The sequence below is a fragment of the Thermothelomyces heterothallicus genome (genome assembly GCF_042370625.1).
Source record: "Thermothelomyces heterothallicus CBS 202.75 unplaced genomic scaffold P884_scaffold_13, whole genome shotgun sequence".
NCBI lineage: Eukaryota > Fungi > Ascomycota > Sordariomycetes > Sordariales > Chaetomiaceae > Thermothelomyces > Thermothelomyces heterothallicus.
In genome coordinates, this window is record NW_027192574.1 from 124,115 (window position 1) to 145,177 (window position 21,063).

The following is a 21,063-nucleotide window of genomic DNA, read 5'->3' on the forward strand; positions in this document are numbered from 1 at the left end:
ACTACAAATACTAGACATGCATGAGAGCTTGGCAGTAAAAGTAAGTGATTAATCGATATCACGATACCGAAAGGTGTGAGACACTCGGATCGGCTTTGAATAATAACTACGGATGTACTCCCAGCGCCGAGTTGATCCCCACTAAAGTTGTCCTTCTCACAGCCAGGATTTCGGGTGTGTGAGTGGACCCTACCGAAGTCGCCGTTTTGATCTGGGGATCCACGCTTGAGCCGACGACTCACTCGGCTCAAACCCGCCGCCCGTATTCATGTTCATCCTCACTCTGTATCCGTTGAGCACCAGAAAGCACTGAAAGCGCCCTGGGTCTCTTGTGTTCCGTGTGGAAATCTATACGTGATCTGTGTAAGTAGTCCTCTTCTTTTTCTTTTTTTTTTCACCTTTTTTTTCTTCACTTTCTTTTTTTTTTGGGGGGGGGGGGGGGGGGGGTTGGGGGTTTGCACACTCAGAACCCTCCGGCCCTGACAGCGCTCGCCTAGCACCCATCCTCTCACGATGGCCTTCACAATGCACTCCCACTCCGGCCAGTTCTGCCCTGGCCACGCCAAAGACCAGCTCGAGGACATTATCCTGCACGCTATCAAGGTCGGATACAAGACCATCGGCCTCACCGAACACATGCCGCGCACTGAACTGTCCGACCTGTATCCCGAAGAGGTAAGTACATTCAACTCTATACATTCACATTACCCCTTTCTTCCCCCTTCTTTCCCTCATTCTGATTCCGACAAACGACACCTCCCTCCCCCCTCCTTTTTTTTCTTTTTCTTCTCCTTCTTCTACTTAGGCCCCCTTTTTTTTCTCCTCCTCCCAACGACTAACGATCCAGCTCGACCCCTCTCCCGAAGAGACGCTGGCCTCGCTCGCGCCGCGACACGAGGCCTACGTGGCCGAGGCGCGCCGGCTGCGGCAAAAGTACGCCAACCAGATCCACATCCTGATCGGCTTCGAGGGCGAGTGGATCCGGCCGGCCTACGGGCCCCTGATCCGCTCGCTGGCCGCCGACCCGGCCGTCGACTACTTCGTCGGCTCGATCCACCACGCGCGCGGCGTGCCCATCGACCTGGACGCGGCCGCCTACGCCGACGCGGTCCGCGCCTGCGGCGGCACCGAGCGCGCCCTCTTCGCCGCCTACTTTGACGAGCAGCTCGCCATGCTCGAGGCGGTGCGCCCCCGCGTGGTCGGGCACTTTGACCTGGTGCGCCTGTTTAGCTCCGCGCCGGGCCGGTCGTTGCGCCGGTGGGAGGAGGAGAAGGAGGAGGAGGAGGAGGACATCTGGGCGCGGGTGGTGCGCAACCTCGAGTGCGTCCGCCGGTACGGCGGCTGGCTCGAGTGCAACACGAGCGCGCTGCGCAAGGGCCTGGCCGAGCCGTACCCGCAGCGCGAGATCGCCGAGGAGTGGGTGCGCATGGGCGGCCGCTTCACCTTTGCCGACGACAGCCACGGCATCGCCCAGGTCGCGACCAACTACCGCAGGGGACTCGACTACCTCGAGAGCCTGGGCGTGAAGGAGGTGTGGACGCTCGAGCGGCGGCGCGCCCCGGCCGCCGAAGAAGGAGGGGGAGGCGGGGACGAGGACGAGGCCGAGCTGGTCGAGAGGAGCGTGTCTATCGACGAGTTCAGAGCCAGCATGAATCTCGAGTAAATAAAGATATAGTATGTATGTATGTATGTATGTGTGTATGTATCAGCTAGGGGGCCTAAGTGTGCTTCCCGTGGGTTCAGGAGACTCGTGGGTTTCCGCGACGTGATTTGGTACCATCCCCTCTCTCGTTTCTGAGGACTGTTCTGAACCGAGAGCACGGCCTGGATGATATTCACGTTTCTGATTCCCTAGGGTAAGCCGTCTGAGGGATCCCGGCTCAGCTCTTAACAGAAGCATTTTTCTCGGATACAAAATCCCCGTACATCAATTCAGGATGATATGAAGAATGAAATTGGAATAGCAGGACGAGAAGGAATGGGGTTGTCTGTTATCCAGTCTCCTCGTCCTGTACCAAAATCCCAATTACAAACTGGGTTCTGTTTCCGTCGTGCGTTTCGCCGTGGCGTGTCGTGTCGTGTCACGCATTGCATTGTCATACCTTCGTGAACCCGCCCTCCGTCTTCCCAAACGTAGGAAAAAAAGGGTTGCCTCCATGACCGATGTAAACGAAGAGTAAGGGATGACGGATGAGAACAAAGGCAAGGCATGGCAAGGAAGATGACCGAAAACGCCCCCTTGAAGTGATGAGCTGACCCCATCATCTCTTCTCGCAAAGCCCTCCCAAAACTTCAGTTCTTTTTTGTAAAAAAAAAATAAAATAAATAAATAAATAAATAAATAAATGAATAAATAAATAAATATAACATGAAAATAAAAAACACTCTCTTAGGTCGGCGGGGGCAGGTCGCTGACTCTGAGCGATTCGGCAATATACCGGCGGTACGGCGCCGTCGAGTCCGCGTCCACCCGGACGTCGCGCACGCGGAACCTGAGGTCCCGGTCGTGCAGCTCCGTCAGCGGCCAGCCCACGGCGCAGGCCTGCCGCAGGAAGGCCTCCAGCAGGGCGTCCTCGCCGGACCGGCCGCGGTCCACCAGCAGGCGGTCGAGCGCCTTGGCGCCGGCCAGCGCCCGCTCCAGGACCGGGCGGCGCGCCGCCTCCCCGCACGTCTCCTGCAGGTCGGCGGCCGTGATCATGCAGACCACGATGCCCAGGAGATACGGCGCCTGGATGCCGAGCTGGTCCTCTGCGTCGAGGGCCCAGGCCGGGGCCCGCGCCCCGTCTCCCCGGCGGCAGGGGAGGATGCCGCCGCTCTCCTGCGACAGATGATGCCAGAAGGTGCAGAGAGTGGTGAAGAAGTCGTCGGCGCCGGGGCGGATGGCGGAGCGCCGGCGGCGCGTGCCCGGCGGTCGGGGGACCTGCGGGGGCACGCCCGCGTCGTTCTTTTCCAGCTGCGAGATGCACCATCGCAGGCACGACGAGAGGCAGGTGATGTCGGGGCCGGAGCGAGTAGTGGTCGGCAGGTGCTGGGCCACGAACTGCTGCATGATGTTGTCCAGGTCGAACTTCTTGTCGTCCGGATGGACCGAGTTGTAGCGCGCCAGGGCCGAGCGGAGGAGGACGTACGCCGGTGTGTCGAGACCGGACACGCGCCGGTCGAGCTGTTTGAGCCGGTCGCCCCCCCGACCGTCTTGGAAGATTACGCGGTCGAGAGCGATCGCTAGCTGTTCTTCCCCGTGCGTCTCCTCGCCCCCGGCGGTGCAATATGTATAAGCGTGGCGAAACTCCCAGGACAATCTCTCCCACGAGTCCTGGCTCGGACCCAGCTGCCTGTCGCCGGACCTCGCTAGCATCCGCGCAACTTTGGGCTCCATCTTGGCTCGGGTCGTACTGAGCCACGCGTCCCCGCCGTACCTCCTCGGGTCCGTTTTCCACTGCTCCATGACTATGCGGCCGACATTGCGGAAGTCTCCTAGGAGCGACAGCATGTCCGCCAGCCAGAGAAGCGAATCCCTCGGGGGCCCTCGTTGGCCTCTCTTGGGCCAGCCAGCATTCGCCGTGAGGTCCGGATAGTCGGACGAGGGCCGGATTCGTACCACGCACAGCTCATCGATGTCGACAGGGGGCGGGGCATCCGAGCCGCTGGTGGCAGGACTGCTCCGGGGGACGGGTCCAGAATGGGTCGGTTTGTACTTGCGTACCCCCCACCGATTGAGCCTATGGATGTACTGCCTTCTCCTGGACGACCAGTCAGTTTGACGGCATCATGCAGCGTCGTGAAACAGCCTCACGTTGCAGAGAAGTTGTGTTCCTTCTTCATGTACTTTACGACCGCCTCGAGCGGCAAGATCCTGTACTTGTCCATGATCACCTGCTTCATCCTCTCCCACTCTTTGTCGGGAAGCCTGGGTGCACTTCTGCGGGTGCCATTCCGGAATTTCGTCATGTTTGCTTCCTTCGCAACCTGGAGAGAGTGTGTGTGCCCGATCGATATTAGGAGCGTTGCCTGTGAAACAATCGGGAAACCCTGGGTGCAACAATACGGCGGGTACCATTCCCGAAGTTTGTCATGTTTACCACCTCATTCGGAGAGGATGCCCAAATGATATCCGGAGGGATCCTTGTGAAACGGGATGCGGTGCCTGAGGTACTGTTTAAAAAAAAAATTGCTTAGCAGCCCCAATGGATGGTTGAAGAGAGGCAGTGTTGCTGGTGGTGGATATGAAGGCATCTCCGTGGTTCGCGCCCAAGCGGCATAGAGAACGCCTCGAGTACGTAACATACATACATACAATCCGAATAAGGTAACTGTATATGTGAACAGAGGTAGGTACATCTGCATGGTGAGCCAATCAGGCATGTTGGGGATGTACGCACTTCCCCCGCAGTGGTTTGAGCAACAATGTTCGGATGGCAATTGTTATTTCGTTACTGTGAGGTATGGTGAAAGCGACTAAAGAAAGCCGATTCTTGTGGCTTTTTCGAGTGGACGCTTAACCCGTTGACTAGGACCAGTTATCGCATGCTTTTTATGACCGTAGAATTGATCCTTCTTTCGGCCTGGTTATATGTAGCGGGTCGTAACCGACGATACCATGCACTGGTGGGGTCGAGGCATCGTTGTCTGATGGAGCACGGCCCGGACGCCTCGTAGGCGCATGCATGATGGTAGCCTTCTTTTTAGAGCTCGAGTATGCCTGGGCTCAAAGGTAGCTCAAAGTTAGCGTCTTTCGATGCTGGGAGAAGAGTGGAAATGGTTAAATTACATTATTGGGTTTCGTTACGCGCTTATTCTCTTCTGTTGGGGGTGGGGGCGGAATGGCGCTCTGGAAAGGCAACAGAAGACCCACTGCTACCCCCGACAAGGGGTCTGTTTGCCTTGCCGAACAAACAGGGCAAAAGGAATCGGTGAAGGACCGGCAGGAGCAGCCAGGAGAGATGATGGAACCTAGTGGCGGCGATTATCAATGTAGTGCGTGCATAATGCTAGCACGAGCAATCTGTATGCCTTAGGCAAACATGGCAAACTCGTGTTGCACACACAAGGAGGAACTCAGCTGAACTTGGTGGGGAAAAGGCCGGCTAATCTAAAAGGCTCATGCTCGTGGTCGAGGCACGGATTGGTTCCATACTGTTGGCGGAACAAGCCACAGCATGACGTATGCCAACGTCTCAGCCCATCAAGTCCCCGCACTCGCTGGGAATCTCCCGGCCCCACTTGCTCCAAGGAGAGCATTTGAAGATTTCCATGATCCTTGTCCTCCGAAGCACCATGTTGAGTGGGACTGAGGAAATATTGCGTAGAACCTCTTCAGATCTAAGGAAGGGCCGATGAAGATTCCTCAAACTATGTGAATGAGATGAAGAACTACGGATTCTGGCAATGGATGGAGGGCGTTCAATGCGGTGGACAGGAACAAGGTTAGGTATTATTGAACCGGGCAACGGGAGGGGAGCATTGCAACAATGACGCAGTCACCCCGATTTTCGGTTTGCTGCGGCAGGCCATCATCGCGGAAGGCCATCCAAGTACGTAACGGCGAGAGTACCTGGCTGGGGCAGGCCAATCGGTTTGAGCCAGTTCAATTTTCTCTTCTTGCTAGCAGGAGACAGGCCTTGCTTGTCCTATAACACCGGCAAAGTCCCCGCGTTTCCCACGTCACGCCATGACTGCAACCAACACCTTCTGGATCCCTCGAATGAAGCATCATCCCAGCCAACCGCCAAGATGGATCGCTTTCATCAATGTGAGTGCGCCGCTTGAACAACAAGCCCTGGCCGGGCCATGCTCACCAGCCATGTTAGTGAACCCGTTTGCGAAGAGAGAGTCGCACAGCGCCAGATCGATCGTCTGGTACAAGGTCCTGACTCTGATCACCTGGCTGCTGTCGGTGGTCGTGACCGTCTACTACACCCTTGAGCCGCCGCAGGATGGCAAGTATCATCGCGGAACCATCTGGCACCAGAACCACCGCCACCCCTCGGGCTTCTCTCTGAACCCGGTCATCACTTCTATCTACTGGTTCGTTGCTGCTCGCTCTCTCTATTTACACCGCTTGGACTCTCCTTTCTTTCCTCGTCACATCAGAAGTAAAAGCTAACAGCAGCCGTGCCAGGATCGTCCTCTTCCTCCTTCAGTTGGGCTATATCTCGCAGCTCTTCTCGTCCAAGACGGAATCCGTCAACGCAGCATGTTCCGTAGGCAGTCGTACGTTACCCCTCACGCTCTACACCCTTCACGTTTCAATGAACAAGAAGAAACAGAAAGGGGAATAGACTCGGAAATAAAAAAAAAAAAGAGAGAGAGAGAGAGAGAGAGAGAGAAGAGAAGGGAAGGGAAGGGAAGGGAAGGGAAGAAGGAACCATCAAGAGAACGTGGACTGACAAAGGAACACACAAACGAAACGGAACGGAGATGAGCAGACTTCATCGTCAACAACCTCCTCCACTTCGCCTTCGTCATGCTCTTTGTGCGCTCCCACTTCGTCTGGGCCGAGGTCCTGCTCCTGCTCAACCTGGCCAACCTGACGTCGCTCTACTTCCGCCACAGCGCCCACCCGCGCCTGTCCGTCCACCTGCCGGCCGTCTCGGGCCCGCTGGCCTGGACCTTCGTGGCCATCTACTGGAACGGCGCCATCATGGTGCCGCACCACAACAGCCTCGTCGCGCGCGTCTTTGCCAACGTCTTTGTGTGGTCCATCCTCGGCTACGGCCTGTTTTTCATCGTCTTCTACCGGGTACGTCCTTTAAAACTCTCCTTCTTTGATCTTCATCTCTTTCAACCCCTCCGCAATAGGAGATGAAGGGATAAGGCGGGTAGCTTGGGGGGGGAGGGGGCCATATGAGTCCGGGATGACTGGACTGACCGGCTTTTCCCAACTGTAGGACTACACCATGGGCTTCGCGCTCAGCGTGCTGTCGGCGTCGCTGGGGGTCGCACAGTTCCTCCGCCAGATCGTGGCGCTGCAGTGGATCTTTGCCTTTACCATCATGGCTGTTCTGTTCGTCCTGACCGTCGTCGTGGCCCTCCCCGCCTGGGCGGGCAGGCAGGCCCCGTGGGGTGGTAGCGCCGAGAGGGGCCAGCAGACCGACGCCGAGCGCGCGCCGCTGCTAAACGAGTAAGTGCTTTGGAAGCTATGCGGTGAGTGGGCGTTGGTTGGGAGACGAGTGTGGTGGGAGTGGAAGAAAGAAAGAGGTGGGTGCAGGAAGGAAGGGGGGTAATTAACCTGATCAACACTTTGAGGATGCGAATAATAGAGGTAATTAATTAGAGAAAGGTCGCGTTGTTATTTTTTTTTTTTGGGGGGGGGGGGGGGGGGGGGGGGGGGAGGGCCTACTTGTAAAGTGGAGGTTGCTGCGGGAGAGCAACATGGAGGAGGGTATTCGGGACAGATTGTCTCGCCAGGCGTTTTGGAAGTATCAAAGTTGTTTGGGACACGACAGTTGGCCTGCCTCTTTGGAAAGGTCTTGTTGTTGGATTACATCTGAAGGCATCGCCTGGTTTGTAACATTAAAATGTTGCTTTTGATGATCTCAACACCATGTATTCTAAATTTGCAAGATGTGGGTTTTTTGAGGGTCAAGACGGTTGGGGCGATGCAATACTTCGATAAAATTCGTCTTCAAACTGGGACCTGGAAATTTCCCGTGTGTGTGCAAAAGGTACCGGAACAACTAGGTGTGATGAAAGCTTAAGGAAGCTTGCCGATTGTTGAAGTGTTGGCCGAAATCTCCAACTTCTTCTACAGGAAGGTGGGGCACGTCCCAGCAACCTACACTGCAGTTCAGCAGTACCACCGTACTCCGTAGTACTACGTTGTACTTCGTACTGTATTCCGTAACAGTAGTGTCCGTTCGCTTGTCGCCGAAGTACCTTGGGAAGTATCTCGTGCATCATTTGTCGTTCAGCCACAACAACACCCGACCTCTCGAAAAAGAAATTATTACTCTTTAAAAGTTCCTCCGCCTCTGATAAATAATAATAATCATAATCATAATAATCATAATAATAATAATAAGCATCAACCCACGATGCCGCCCCCGCCGCTACCCTTCCCCTACCCTCTCCGGATCGGCACCGACATCTGCCGCGTGGCGCGCATCGCGCACATCCTGCGCAGCAGGCAGGGCGCGCGCTTCATCCGGCGCGTGCTGGCTCCCGAGGAGCTGGCCCGCGCCAGACCGGCCGTCCACCAGGTCCTCCGGGCCGCCGCCGCCGCCCAACAAACCGGCGGAGATGGCGAGGCCGCGTTGGGTGGCGGGCAGGCGGGGGGGAGCGGGGAGAAGGCCGGGGAGGAGGAGGAGGAGGAGGAACGGGTGAAGGGTTCGGCACGGCAGGAAGACGAGGCGGACGCGGCCAAGGGCGGCGACCTAGACGCGTACGCGTACGCGCGTGCGGCTACGTACGTGGCCGGACGGTGAGTTCTGTGACCTGGCGGAGGGATAGAGCATGCGCGGAGGGAAGGAGTTGTGCTAACGGTTGCCCTCGAAAAAAAAACCGAATGGGCTTTGGGGGACGTCCCAGGTTCGCGGCCAAGGAGGCAGCTTTCAAGGCGCATCCGCATCTCAGGCTAGGATTCCACGACATACTCATCCTCTCGTCTTCCGACGCCGAGGAGCTGACGGGGGAGAGGGCTTTGGCCGGCCCCGGTGCGTCCGCGCCGGTCGCCCTGATACGGGCCGGAGAGAAGGGAGCGGGCGCGAGGGACCAGATGGCTAGGGTGAGCATCAGCCACGACGGCGAGTATGCGACTGCAACGTGCATCGGTTTCGAAGCGGGCTCGGCGGGGTCAGGGCAGTGTACTAGCGAGCCGCCGAGGAAGGGCTGGGCTGCTTGGTTTTCGAGGATATGGTCATGACGTGGGGAGGGCTGGTTGGAGCGACGGCGAAGGTCCATATGAGCAGAAAAGACCGCCCAGGCCCGCTGCCTTTGCGCGGTCGGGCATTTCCACAAACCGCCCGATGCCTGCTGGCTAGGCCGCACCTTTGGTGGTGGTGGTGTTGTTAAGAGAAAAGAGAGGTGGGCTTGGAAAGACAGTCGCCCCACATTGCCCCCGGTTAGCTCGGGCTTATAGGCTGCACATCCACTCTGCGCCCCCAACAAACCAGCTCCTCTGGCTTTTCGCCAGCGAGTTGTTCTAAGGTCGGGTGGCGCAACGGTAGCGTGTGGTCCTCCTATTAGAAGGAATCAGACTGAGGTTGTGGGTTCGAGTCCCACCTCGATCGGCCTTAGCTTTTGCCAGTCCAGCTCCTGGAACTGGTGTGAACTTCGGGGCAATACGGTGCTTTTTTAATGCCCTTTTTTAGGTGCTGCGCTGCGTCCACTGCAACTGATTAGTGCTCTCCCGAGTTTCAACTGTTCCCATCAGATACAATATAAACTTATGCATCAATCGTAAACAGACGGACGGACAAGCGCCCAGCGAGGAAGTACGGATTACATATATACCCAAGGAAAAAAAATTTGCAAAATAAGAAGCCGAAATGTCTATAGTTCTTTGAACCATCACATCGATCCACCCAGGGGTCGAACCTGGAACCTCCTGATTACTTGATCAACCCTCAGAATCCCAAGGGACCCAAGGGAAGGAATCGTAGTCAGACGCTCTGCCATTGAGCCAGCGGACCTGTTGAAGGGAGGGGATAATCGCTGGCACCTATGAGTTGTGGACAGGAGTGGTCGTGCGGTGGGTACTGAACAGGATCCACGTCAGGGCTTGTTACTACCCCTCGGAGGGTGGGGACGCAAGACAGCAGACAACTACTTGGAGTGGTGCTGATGTTTGTTTTAATGTGGAAGGAGGTTAAGCTTACCCCTGAATTGCCCCTCTGAGCATATGTTTACCTAGCAACCAGAAAAGTAACAGAAATCGAGTACGGAATACGCCAAGGATGAATGATGTGAGTTTAAAGTATTTAACTTATATAGAAAGGGACCCCATTACTGTGGTGCTTACAAACCGCTTGCTCTCTGCCACAAGGAGCACATAATATAGGCATCACTAATCCTAAAACCTCTCCTGGATGGGTTCGTCACACCAAGCTTTCCCTCGACAAGGATAGGTTTAACTAGTCGGTGTTAAGCCAGACTCCGAAAAAAAGTTCCCCGACCGACTCTGCTGATCTCTAATGTGTATCCTTCTCCATAGAACAACGACTTGACGAAGCCAAAATCGGGCATCATGGTTCCTTGCCCATCATCAGGTCAGCCAAGTGCCGCGCCGTTCATGGTGGCCCTGGAACGTCTATTAATAGTGAACCCTCTTCCCATTGAGAAATCCGTCAAGGCGCGGAAGAGACAAGGAAACAGTCACTGCCAGCTGTTATTCTTATCCTTGGATTTCTTGCCTCGTATCACTAGATCCTCTTGTTGTCTTCCCACTTTGTTCGATCTCCCCCTTCCCCCTTCCCACCCCCCCTTCTTCTCTCCCCCTGTTTTACCTTTTTTTTTTTTTTTTTGCTCTTCATCAGAGCCATCGGCTCTCTCCCGCAAGTAAAGATGAACCTACCTCTCCTCCTCCTCCAATTTCAATCAGGAGAGGAGCCTATGCGTATGGACTCTGCAAGCCATTATCCTCTTCTGACCACAACCGACACTCCTAGCGATAATGCCTGGGCTCCTTGTGTGGTTCGGGACGCAACGGTGCCGCTTCCCCTTCCGTATGTGTGATCCTTTGCCCAACACCACCAGTGTTCCGTGTCTCCGGCCGTGCTGGACACCCCCTAGTTCTGCGGAAATGGTGAAGACACTCATCGGTCTAGCCTTTCCAACTGCGATGCTATGCAATTTCGACCGACTCGTTGCTTGCTTCTTCCACCTTCATTCCGGTTTTCTTCCTGGACATGATCAGGTTGAGAATGCCCGAGTCGTAGTCGAGAAACGTCTGGCATCTCCAGCCTTGTCTCGGAGCCAGAATCTTGATGGTGCCCTTCAGGGATCTGGTGATGTATGGTCTGTTGTCGAGTTCAGTCTCTTCATCTATCAGGAGCGTCGGTGGTCGATCCGGGATTCCGTCCGAGTCTTTGGTCCTGCTTCCTCGCGTGTTGCCATAAGCCCAGCCATTCTCATTTGTTCTCTCGGTCCATACCTTCCACTCACCTCTTCTCGTCCAGACTTGGATAAGCCCCTAAATGTGGAATCCGATTCATGGTTGAGCATTCCTGGCCGTCGACTGCGATTCTTGATCTTGGTTGGGCATACTGGGCAAACAGACACTCATATATGCGAGCTTATGGCACTGGGCGGGTGTGGAGTATACAACAACTGGACCTATTAATGCAATTCTCTCGTCCACGGCACTTCCTGCCGCAATACATCATCCAAGATTCCCATCCCCTATTTCCAAACAAGGCTTCTTTCTGCCATTGGAGAAGTCATAGATGCAAGACATACCCGCGTCCTCAACCGCCCTAGACTTGTACCAAAAAGTTTAGCCGGTTTCTCTGGAAGTTCGGCCACGAGGCTCATGGCTGCTTCGACGTTGAGCACCGAGGGAGAACGCCCGCGAGGCTGGAATAGAGGTTGTTCGCCCTGCGAGGTTGACAGATACTCAAGAGCAAGCACAAGCCAGTGCCTCCCTGGAAACCGCTAGCCATCTGGAGGACTCGAGGAGCATGCAGCAGCCAGACGAGAAGCTCACCGTCTTGCTTGCGTTCTTGTCAGGCAAAACCGGCATTTGCGTTTCGTTAATCTCGGACCTTGCTCCTTGCCGTTCTAGCCGACGTCAGAGGAGAGATAGAGGCTAAAGCCTCAGACGAAGGGAGGGAGGCAATATAGCCACCTTCCGACCTTAGTAGACGCTGTGCCGTGCCACAATAACGAAGGGGGTTGCTCGAGTGAGCGAGACAAGTCAGTTGGCTCTTCTCTCCTAACAGCGCCCCTTGTTAAAAGGGGGAGAAGGGGACGGGGGTGCGCGTAAGGGGTAGTAACAATGACAGGAGCAATGCAAGCGCTATGCAAGACGGACGCCTGTTTTTCCCCGAGTTCCAGCCAGCAAAGGAAACCTTCTCGAATTCTCGATCGCGAACGTTCTAAGGCATATCGAGGACCGAGCGTTCATCCCAACCGACGACTCGGTCTCCCTGAACCATGCCCTTGGAATCAGGTCCGTTCTTCCCCCTTCGTGCGCGAGGAACGGCATCCAACGAAATTTGAGCGTTGTCTCACCGTCTGATCCAGACGCACCTACCGAACATTCACATCAAATGCCGGTGCCGTCCCGAGCCGCACCCGAGTAGATCGGACAGGCAGATCGCGCGTTCGCAATGCTCGACAGCGGACCTGCCTCTACATTCCGCACGGCAAGCCAGAATGCATCCAGCCTGCATCCAGATTTCCTTGATCCCTTGTTCCCTCCTTCAAAGTCCTCCTGATTCCGTATCTTGAGGCAAGGCAAGGGGAAAGGGGCGTGCGAGGGGTGTGGAATACGCACCCGCTCCCCTGACGCAGGCCATCCTTCCGTCCCGTGGTTACACGACGGCAACCTCCAGAAGAAGATATGAGAAGCAGATCCAGATGTAAAAAAAAAAAAAAAAAAAGAAAGAAAGAAAGAAAGAACGGTAACAACAATGCGCAAAGAGAAGGAATACGCAGCTGCAACGATCCGCAGACCAATGCGACGCTGTAGATATGGCTTAGCTGTCCTCCTACAGAGACCGGATCAGATGAGGAAAAAGGAGGAGCACGAAAGAAGAAATTGTTCCTGTTGGCTCTCTAATCTCCATACGTATGGCCGTTGCAGAGAAAAGAGGGAAATAATAATAAGCGCCCGGCGAGACCATACGACGCTCAAAGCTTGACAGGTACGCCACGATCCAGAGGGCGGTCCACCGTCCGCCACGCTTGCGACCCAGATTCACGGGAAGAGAGGAGAGAGGTAAATGCGGGCTGAATGCGATTGGATCAGCATAGAGATCATCCAAAACACGGATTTCTTCTCCAGGGCACGTCCTGTATAACCGGTTGCTAGCCCTGGATCGAGAGCTTCGGACTATTTAGCAACCGCCCGCCCCTGACCGAGTAAGGGAAAAAGGGGGGGTTGGGGGTATATAACGGCCATATGTGGCCAGTAACTGCTTGTAATCGGTGTCTAGAACCTCTCGGTGTAGCGGGGAAGAGCCCGGCTGAAACAGAGGTTGAAGAGGTGGTATAGTGTGAGAGATGCCAGGAAAGTTTGAGACGCGGGCTTGTTGAGGAGGAACGATTAAAGACCAGCTTTCGATACGAACGATGCCCTGCAACACCAGAGGGTTGGGGGGGAGCGGGCGAGTTGCAAAGCTGCAGGCGTGGTTGGATATGTCGCGGGCGGGCAAAGCCGGATCCTCTCCATGGGACGTTGCATGTGCGGTAGGGAGGGCTATTCAACGGGCAGCAGTGGTGAGCCAGTGTTGCCAGTATTAACTGCGCATGCCTGTTGTTGGAGCTTCCACGTGTTCATCATGCGGGAGGCGACGTTGTACCTAAGGTATGTGAAAGGCCGGCAACTGGTCGACGCGCAGTCCTTGAAACGACAAAGAAATAACGTTATTTGAGCCGCTCTTTTATTCTTCATGCGCCGCGCCCAGCACATAACTATGTGGCCACCACGGTAACACGAGGGAGTTCGGACAAGAGGGGAGGGTTCTAATGAGACGGGAGGAACACGATAGGTCGACGGCAGAAGAGATGGCCTCTGTTCGTTTGATCGCCAGGCTCTCTTGTGGCGGGATCATTGTTCCAAGAATGACTGCGGGGAGAAAGCCGTGCTCTTCGCCCGTCTTGTTTGGTTCTGGACTTCCCGCCGTTTGGAGCTCGCGGCAGCGGCAGCGGCAGCGGCAGCGGCAGTGTCTGCAGGGCACAGGCAGATTCAAAACACAAACTGTATCAGTCCAGGCCCGCGGGCAGCAGCCGGCTCAGACGCACCGCAGTTCAATAATTGCAGCTTCCTAATGTTTAGTCGGTAACGGCCCCCCAAAAAAGAGGGAAAAAAAAGAAGAAAAAAGAGAGAGAGAGATTATCGTGTATAGTCCAGATATGCCAGCATCGTACCAGTGCTTTGTTAGGTAGGCAGCGGTTTTTTTGCTTTGGAGTAAGCTGGGGACAGGATCAAATGTAGGACCGGACAGTCTAGAGCTGGGGCAAAAGGTCGAAAGTCAAAGACAGCAAGCATATCTCGTCGAGCCCTGTCTCGGATCATCAATCGATCACCCGCAAAGCAAAGAAGATTCGCTTTGTTCTGGCCAGGCCCAGGTATGTCCATCATTTCTCCCTCTTGTTCAGCAGGGGGGGACTCATTGCGCTCCGGCGAGGTCGACTCCCGTGTTGGCCAGAGACCCGGCCAAGGATCACCGTCGGAGAATTGGCCATGGGATGTTCCCGAAGCTTGCGTGGAACGGCTGATTTCGGCGCCCCCAGATGTTGTATTCCGACGATTTGCGTCGCGAGACTCGGAATACCACCCACCTCTACTTCCCCACAAACTTCTTCGGCTTAAGCTTGGGGAGATCTGCCAACTGCCGTACAGGCCGATGGGAGATGGAACTTCGAGCGGAGCATGTTGCCGCATTGAGCCGGCACCGCCGTGACTCAGCACGAGTACCTAGTGTATGAGAAAGAGGTCGGCGCCGGACGAGAACCTTGACCAGTCTGCTGCCCGGAACTACGGATACATGCAAGGGGGGTGTTATGTGCACCCGCTCCCGCAACCCGATTCTGAGCATGGTGCCTTGTAGAGAGGAGATGGTGGCATATGGCCTTTGCCGCCTTTTTCGCAAGCGGCATTCGCTTCCGAGCCACTGCTGCCCCATGGCAGAGGTGGATCAAGCCAAAGCGTCGTCTTCTACGCGGACCTTCATGTACCATACGACTGCCGATGCCACCATCATGGCTGCAGGCGAGGCGAATCGAGGTGCGCCCGTCAGTACCGGGGTAGGTAGGTACATGCAGGTCGCACATGCACCTTACTTGGTAGAGCATGTTCATTGCGCCAGGCCGAGGGGATGCGTTGCCACCAGGTGGTCCGTTACTTTGGTCAAGTCGCAGTGTCGCTCGGGAGGGCCACGACCTCAGATATTGCCCGATAATATAAGGCAATCTACTCTCCGCACAACGCTTCCGGAGATATACAACCCTGAGGCGTCCCGGGGGGGGGGGGGGGGCTTAAACGGCGTTTTGCTGCAAAAACCAAAAGCATCAGTCCAAAGTCATCATCACCTTCGCCGACAGACGAGGAGTCCGTCACAATTGGGATGTTTGCCATCATGGTCAGGCGCGCTCTTGTGAGGAGCCCTTGGCCGTTTCCCTGGTTGGAAAGCATCTCAGACTCGGCGAGGGTACAGCAGCCACCACCACCACCACCACCCACACAGTCCAAGCACGTGGCTCTTCGTATGCATGCTTCTCCGCTCCCCCGAATACATAACCACGAGGTTTGGAGGGCATCCACATCTATCAACCAACGCCAGCGGCAACTCATTTCGGCGGCGCCATCGCGGGCCTGTCACCAACGACGGGTAGCCGATCCCTCCCCGTTCGAGATAGATGACGCCGCGAGGGCTGAACCATGGTGTGGTTCCGGCGGAGATGAGAGGTTGCATCGTGGCGCCTGGCTGTTGACCAGGTTTTCCATCACACCGCACAGAGAGTCTGCCCGCCGCATCCAATCTTTCGCACGCGACAACCCCCCCCCCCCCCCCCCCTCGCCCATCCTCTGTTCGGACCTGATGAGTTGCAGGCAAGGGACCATTGCGACTCTTGCTCCTTGGAGTGATCGACATCTGCCATACAAGTAATGTAGTGTAGCCAGCGTGCAACAACATCCTGGCCGTTTAGGGCAAATCCGCGCCCATCTGTCGCGTAGGAGCGCTGCTTAGAAGCCTCCGCAAAACGACCGTTGTGCGATTGCCCCAAAATCTGCAGACAGAAGAATGAAGAGATCAAAGGATGTACTAACGTTAGTGTCGAGCTAGAAGCTCTCGCTCTCCCCAGGAAGTAAGCTGGAGGTCAAAGGCCATGATGCCGGCCAACAATGCCGGTGTCTTGACATGGGGTTCGTTTCGCGGGGAATCGCCTTTCACCGTGACAGGAAGGTGAATCGACGCAAAATGATCGCGCCCGGCATCCCGACTCGACTCTTTTTGGTTCGTGTGGGGCCAGGCTGAGGGCGGAGGTGACGGTGGAAAAGCGGTCCCCGTCCCGGAGAATATTGCGGGGAGCGTTGCGAAGTAATCTATCTACCCCGGTATTGATAGACAGAGGTTACGTCTCGCAGACCAACACGCCCCGTGCTCAGACTTCGACCCCAAGACCCCCCCCAAGCCGCCTCATTCTCCGAAGTGTCGGGCAAGCAATTTGAACTGTCATAATGCCCCATGCTCGTAGGAGGAATAGCGGCAGGTTCTTGTTCAGCGCGAGAGCCGAAGGACCACTCTTGATAGCCTCCTCCCGCACGAGCTTCGAATCGGCGTATATTAGTTACCTGCATGGAGAGACTGCTGGTCGGCAACTGCTGTTGGAAAGGTTGCCGATGACAAGCCGAGTCAACTTTGAGCCAATCGCTCGTCTTCCTGAAAAGCCACATCACTTCCTTTCAAGGCAAGTTTGGAAAGAGTCCCATCTGACGGGACCCTGGTGCCGAACAACGATCGAAACCTTCTGGAAGGCGGCAGAACGCGTATCCCTGTCATGTACTCCGTACATAACACGACATAACTTCAGACTTGTACAGCACTGCATATATGACCATACATACGCAGTATGTCATCCATACATACATACCTCCGTACATACACACATACATACAGGCACGCTCGCCTCACACGGCTCGGCACAGAAGTAGATAGTGCGTGCGGATGAGGCTGAACGGTGCGAGGCGCATGCACACTTTTGTAGTTGACTTTGAAAGCTGGCTGGGATGGTGCCCCGAAGAGCTTTGCGTGCGCTCTTCAAGTTCAGCGTCGCTGACCCGACGAGCCCACCTCCATCACCCGACGCGCCCCAGCAGACTGATTGCGAGTTCATCAGCAACATGGGGCACGGGGTTTCGGGGAACAACTCCAGCCATGGGTCTTAGGTTGCCACTCTCATTGGATGATGTGCAGTGGGCTGGCAAGGTCGGCGCATGGAACCGACAGGGGCACCAGCGAATCAGAGGTACAGCAGGCCCCTCAACGGTGTGCGCGATCTTGCTTGTATGTGGAGTTTCGGACCGTCGGCCGCTTGACTGACTGACCCTGGTCCGGCCGAGAAGCCGAGAAGATCTAGATGGTGGCGCCGAAATCGCGTCTACACGTCGACTTTCAGTTCGACGGACGCGCAGAGCAAGTGTGCCCTCCGAAGCATATGAAACATTGATAGTTGTTCGGCCTGAGCGAAGCGCAAGAACCGCAAATTTCCATAAGCAACCAGCAGCACACCGAGTGGTGAGAAAATAGCCCGGGGCTCCGAGGAAAAACGAAGCCGGGGCCCCCAAGCTTACGGTGTGGGGAGTAGCAGTGGTTTTCGACTACTGCTTGTAGTATATTGTATCCACGTTTGCAGTCCTCCGTTAGTGTTGTGGTAGTCTCGGCTGGATCTGTGCAACGAGGAGCGGCACTTGTGAAGGTGGAGTCTCGCGCCGTCAATTCCGCCGGCACCAGCCACTGACCAACAGGTGTGACAGGCGACTGCAGCGTCCAGGAACCTGGGGGCCGCCAATCACAGCCGCAGGCACGCAGAAGGTCAGGAAAACCTTGGAGTAGAAGAGCATACGGAAGCGGGGCGAGTTTATATTGTGGCTGACAGGTGAAGATTGTGGAGCACGGAGCGTTGGTGCTTGTCGGTCGCCAGTCCGTTTAAGCTGTTCAATGCTCGTGACAAAAAGTTGCGATTCCCGGCTTCGCCTTGCCTTAACCTGGCAGAGGTCGTACACAAAAATATGTTAATTCCTTTCTGTCCTATAGTCAGAGCTGAATGAGTTTTGCTCGATCCTAACTTAGATGAAGTACCGACCTGAAGGAAATACGGACAAGCTGACATCGGAGGATACCACACCGTTCGCAGATAGCATTGCAATGTGCGGGCAACCTAAGATACAGCCACTTCTTGTATCAAGGCGCTGTGTGATTGGTTCATGAGGCCAGAACTGTTTCGAGTCACGTCTGGCGTCAACTTCCTCGTTGTTGAGAAAGGCGAAAACCCGCGTGTTTGTTCACCACTTCTTCGCCGCTTTTTTTTGGCTGATATCTGATAATATTATGGTCGGTTCGGCGATATTGACCTACCGTGGGAACCAAAGTTGGATTCAGGCCCATCGCGGGTCGAGAAACATTTTGCCCTAACGGACTGGCAACTGGAAAAGTTCGGTGCCATTGCTATGGAGTGTTGCTTTGCCATTTTACAAATCTTAATGCAATTGGAAATTGCGGGGCACATCGCCACCTGTTCTCCTCGTGACTCAACCACCTGTTGTGCCTGCCTTTTACAGGACTTTCCCTGAGTAGCCTTCGGTCGAGATCAGTCCCGATTTCCATGTCGGACGATCTCACTTTCTTTGGCGCTGTTGCCTGGCGCGGGCGTGATCAGGAACACTGGCATAGTCTCCATGGTTCGAGAGCATTGCTCCTTCCTAAGTTTGCAGAACTTAGGCTGGGAGGCCAAAACTTGAAGACCAATAACATCCACTAACTATGTGAAAGTGTGGATTCCACTAAAACGAAGTTGTGGTTTTACTCCGTGCTTCGTACTAAGTTCTCGGTGCAACATCACGTACAACGGGATTGGCTTGGCGTAGCCCACTTCATTCAGGCCGCTGATGCCATCTGCCGCTCTCGTCGACTAAGTCCGATGCTGGGTGTGTTGGGCAGACGGCGCGCCATGGATTGAGTGAGCGCGGGCGAACCCCTTGAGAACTGGCCTCCACCGATCGACCTCGAACAAGCTCTCTTTGGGATCTCGACCAACACACGGCCCCGAGGTGCTTTCGGCAATGCCTCCGACAAAACATGGAAACTTCGCTTCGTGCTTCCGTCCCCAGACGCATAACAGCAGGCACATATACACTACGGATTACACACACCACCATTGCAACGAAATAACAGGCGTCTTATAGCACGGCGGATCGGGATGGTCACGGCCATCTGCGTTTGAGGGTTCCATCTGCCCAGAAACAGTCCAGTGCTTGGTTAACGCACGGCAAGCATAGTGTAGGCGACCAGGGGGCTCTACCCCCCATACACTACGCACACTGGGTGCCGGCTGGTGCAGCAGGCCCCATCGTCTCGACTGCCTCGAGCAATCAGCTGTTATACCGAATATGGAGTGATTGAGCGACCGAAAGGATGGGCCAGCTGATCCGGTTTGGCTCCGACCCCAACTTTTCTCCCAGCGGTGACGGGTACCCCGCCCAGCACCCATGGCTGCGACTCCATGGGGAGATGATGGGGCAGCCTCGGGGCCCCTCTTCTCGCTGACGCTTGGCCACCCACAACTCCGCCGGCCGACAGGGATAGCACAGTCCACAACCGCCGGCGACGAACAAGCCCTGGCTTCGCTGCGGCTCCTGGCGCGTTCATCGTTCCGCATCAACCTGTCATACCATCTACCACCCACTGCGCCTACACACTCAAATGAAGGATCCGGATAGATGTGTTGTATACGTCTGTATGGACTATGTACACACGTACACAGGATGGAGGCAGGGTGCACAGGAAGCAATGGAGCGCCGGTCAAAGTGATCCAAAACCAGTCCGAAAAGGGAGCGTCAGACGCATGGCCTCGCGCCCAGTTGGTGCTAGAGGAAAAACAAAACCCTCTTGAATGTCTGGCTGCTAGCAAGTGCTGCGGTATTAGTGTGCACGTTCAGGACAGCGTACAAGTACGGAGTACACCTCCTCCAGGATTCTGAATCCTAGCGCGGTACTTGCCGCCAGTGGCTTTTTTAGCGCAGGACCCACGTACCACACTAGGATTCAGAATCCTGGAGGAGGTGTAGTGGTGCGCTTTGATGTCCACCATGCTGTGCCGAGGCGCTGGGGGACAAGGGGCTTTGGCAATCCATGCTACTCCACGACTCCGTACCTGGTAGTGTATTGTACCAAATCCGTCCACACACTACAAGAACGAGGATGGTGGAGTTCCATTGCACTTTCTCCACCATGACCGCTGTCTGGGCCCCTGCCAGAGGGGCAACCCTTGTTCAACACTGCTTCGCAGCTTGCTGGCGGGACAAGCAGAGGCCCATATATCCTCAGCAGGCCCGGACGAGGCGGACACTCCAGAGCCCGCTGTTGCTAACTCTTTCAGCTAGCACTACCCGCCCCCCGCTCTCACACGGTACTTCTCTGCTCTCCGTAGACGCCCCTTCCGGCCGGCTTATATTGCCCTCGCAATATATCCTTGATACTCGATATTGTGCTGGACCAGGAGCCGCCGCCTCCTTGCCACCAATCGCGTCCAGTTACATCCACGAGCTTTCTCGCGCGTCTCCCGTTGTGGATGTGCGCCAAGCCGACCTCCAGACTCGCCAGAAAGTACTTTGAGAGGCAGGAATAGCGCGCATATTTACCGGTTCGCTCACTTGTTCAAATCGGGCATCCCTTGGTTCTTTTGGCGCGCCGGGCCCCTCTTAAGCACTATACGGCATATCGCCCTGAGGCTCAGACCGAGGAGAGCAGCGCTTCATCGACAGAAGGACAATCGAGAAGCATCTGGTGTGTTCAGCAAAGGCCTTCATCTGAATTTCAGGGTTCAAGGGGCTCGGAAAGGACTTACAAGAAACGGCCGACCCAACGGTCTCTGGCAACGAGAACTGGCCAAGCCGTCTCTTGCCATCCGACCCCGTATCTCGTACGTTGATAGTTCTCTCTTCCCTGCCCTCCACGTTCTCCTTCTCCCGCGCCCCCCCTTGCCGGCCGGTCCGCTGTCCCTCGTCCATCCAGACACCCCTCCACCCTTCCCCCTCCTTCACCCCCCTTCCCCTTCCCTTAACCCCGCCATGCGCTGCTGGTGCTTCATCCTCCGTGCAGTGAGTTGACTGTGGCACCCGTTCGCCCACATCCGCGCAGATCACCTTCAGCGCTTTGGTGTCTGTCAATGCTATTCTCGCAT

The 21,063-nt window shown here is 55.7% G+C and overlaps 8 protein-coding genes and 2 non-coding genes across 10 annotated transcripts; 6 read left to right on the forward strand and 4 right to left on the reverse strand.

Moving 5' to 3' along the window:
- Nucleotides 1-203: 203 nt before the first annotated feature.
- P884DRAFT_330087 (polymerase/histidinol phosphatase-like protein) lies at nt 204-1,746 on the forward strand. The gene is made up of 3 exons (XM_069445662.1): nt 204-363; nt 498-675; nt 848-1,746. Exons 2-3 carry the CDS (start codon nt 514-516, stop codon nt 1,661-1,663), a joined length of 978 nt encoding a protein of 325 aa, XP_069296971.1. The 5' UTR covers nt 204-363; nt 498-513; the 3' UTR covers nt 1,664-1,746.
- A 2-nt stretch (nt 1,747-1,748) lies between these two features.
- Nucleotides 1,749-2,347, reverse strand: P884DRAFT_260273 (uncharacterized protein). Its single transcript, XM_069441427.1, has one exon. The coding sequence runs from the start codon at nt 2,263-2,265 to the stop codon at nt 1,933-1,935; it is 333 nt and encodes a 110-aa protein (XP_069296972.1). The 5' UTR covers nt 2,266-2,347; the 3' UTR covers nt 1,749-1,932.
- A 42-nt stretch (nt 2,348-2,389) lies between these two features.
- Nucleotides 2,390-4,199, reverse strand: P884DRAFT_285426 (uncharacterized protein; the record flags this gene model as incomplete). The annotated part of the gene is made up of 2 exons (XM_069443766.1): nt 3,794-4,199; nt 2,390-3,740 (listed from the first exon to the last, which is right to left on the reverse strand). The coding sequence occupies exons 1-2, from the start codon at nt 3,946-3,948 to the stop codon at nt 2,390-2,392; spliced, it is 1,506 nt and encodes a 501-aa protein (XP_069296973.1). The 5' UTR covers nt 3,949-4,199.
- Nucleotides 4,200-4,251: 52 nt separating this feature from the next.
- On the forward strand, nt 4,252-4,983 carry P884DRAFT_260275 (uncharacterized protein). The gene is made up of 2 exons (XM_069441428.1): nt 4,252-4,699; nt 4,769-4,983. Exons 1-2 carry the CDS (start codon nt 4,661-4,663, stop codon nt 4,952-4,954), a joined length of 225 nt encoding a protein of 74 aa, XP_069296974.1. The 5' UTR covers nt 4,252-4,660; the 3' UTR covers nt 4,955-4,983.
- Nucleotides 4,984-5,314: 331 nt separating this feature from the next.
- On the forward strand, nt 5,315-7,204 carry P884DRAFT_330089 (uncharacterized protein). Its single transcript, XM_069445663.1, has 5 exons — nt 5,315-5,749; nt 5,808-6,024; nt 6,119-6,210; nt 6,426-6,739; nt 6,888-7,204. Exons 1-5 carry the CDS (start codon nt 5,731-5,733, stop codon nt 7,122-7,124), a joined length of 879 nt encoding a protein of 292 aa, XP_069296975.1. The 5' UTR covers nt 5,315-5,730; the 3' UTR covers nt 7,125-7,204.
- Nucleotides 7,205-8,033: 829 nt separating this feature from the next.
- On the forward strand, nt 8,034-9,348 carry P884DRAFT_244503 (uncharacterized protein; the record flags this gene model as incomplete). Its single annotated transcript, XM_069440372.1, has 3 exons — nt 8,034-8,256; nt 8,377-8,419; nt 8,527-9,348. The coding sequence occupies 3 exons, from the start codon at nt 8,034-8,036 to the stop codon at nt 8,858-8,860; spliced, it is 600 nt and encodes a 199-aa protein (XP_069296976.1). The 3' UTR covers nt 8,861-9,348.
- P884DRAFT_t104 lies at nt 9,144-9,227 on the forward strand. The gene has a single exon. It is a non-coding gene; the product is annotated as a tRNA-Arg (tRNA).
- A 165-nt stretch (nt 9,349-9,513) lies between the features above and the next one.
- P884DRAFT_t109 lies at nt 9,514-9,629 on the reverse strand. The gene has a single exon. It is a non-coding gene; the product is annotated as a tRNA-Arg (tRNA).
- A 3,810-nt stretch (nt 9,630-13,439) lies between these two features.
- P884DRAFT_285429 (uncharacterized protein) lies at nt 13,440-15,645 on the forward strand (the record flags this gene model as incomplete). The annotated part of the gene is made up of 3 exons (XM_069443767.1): nt 13,440-13,465; nt 15,170-15,366; nt 15,444-15,645. 3 exons carry the CDS (start codon nt 13,440-13,442, stop codon nt 15,521-15,523), a joined length of 303 nt encoding a protein of 100 aa, XP_069296977.1. The 3' UTR covers nt 15,524-15,645.
- A 2,305-nt stretch (nt 15,646-17,950) lies between these two features.
- P884DRAFT_278053 (uncharacterized protein) lies at nt 17,951-19,189 on the reverse strand (the record flags this gene model as incomplete). Its single annotated transcript, XM_069443146.1, has 7 exons — nt 17,951-17,967; nt 18,236-18,307; nt 18,504-18,555; nt 18,688-18,784; nt 18,857-18,971; nt 19,032-19,113; nt 19,145-19,189. The coding sequence occupies 7 exons, from the start codon at nt 19,187-19,189 to the stop codon at nt 17,951-17,953; spliced, it is 480 nt and encodes a 159-aa protein (XP_069296978.1).
- Nucleotides 19,190-21,063: the final 1,874 nt, after the last annotated feature.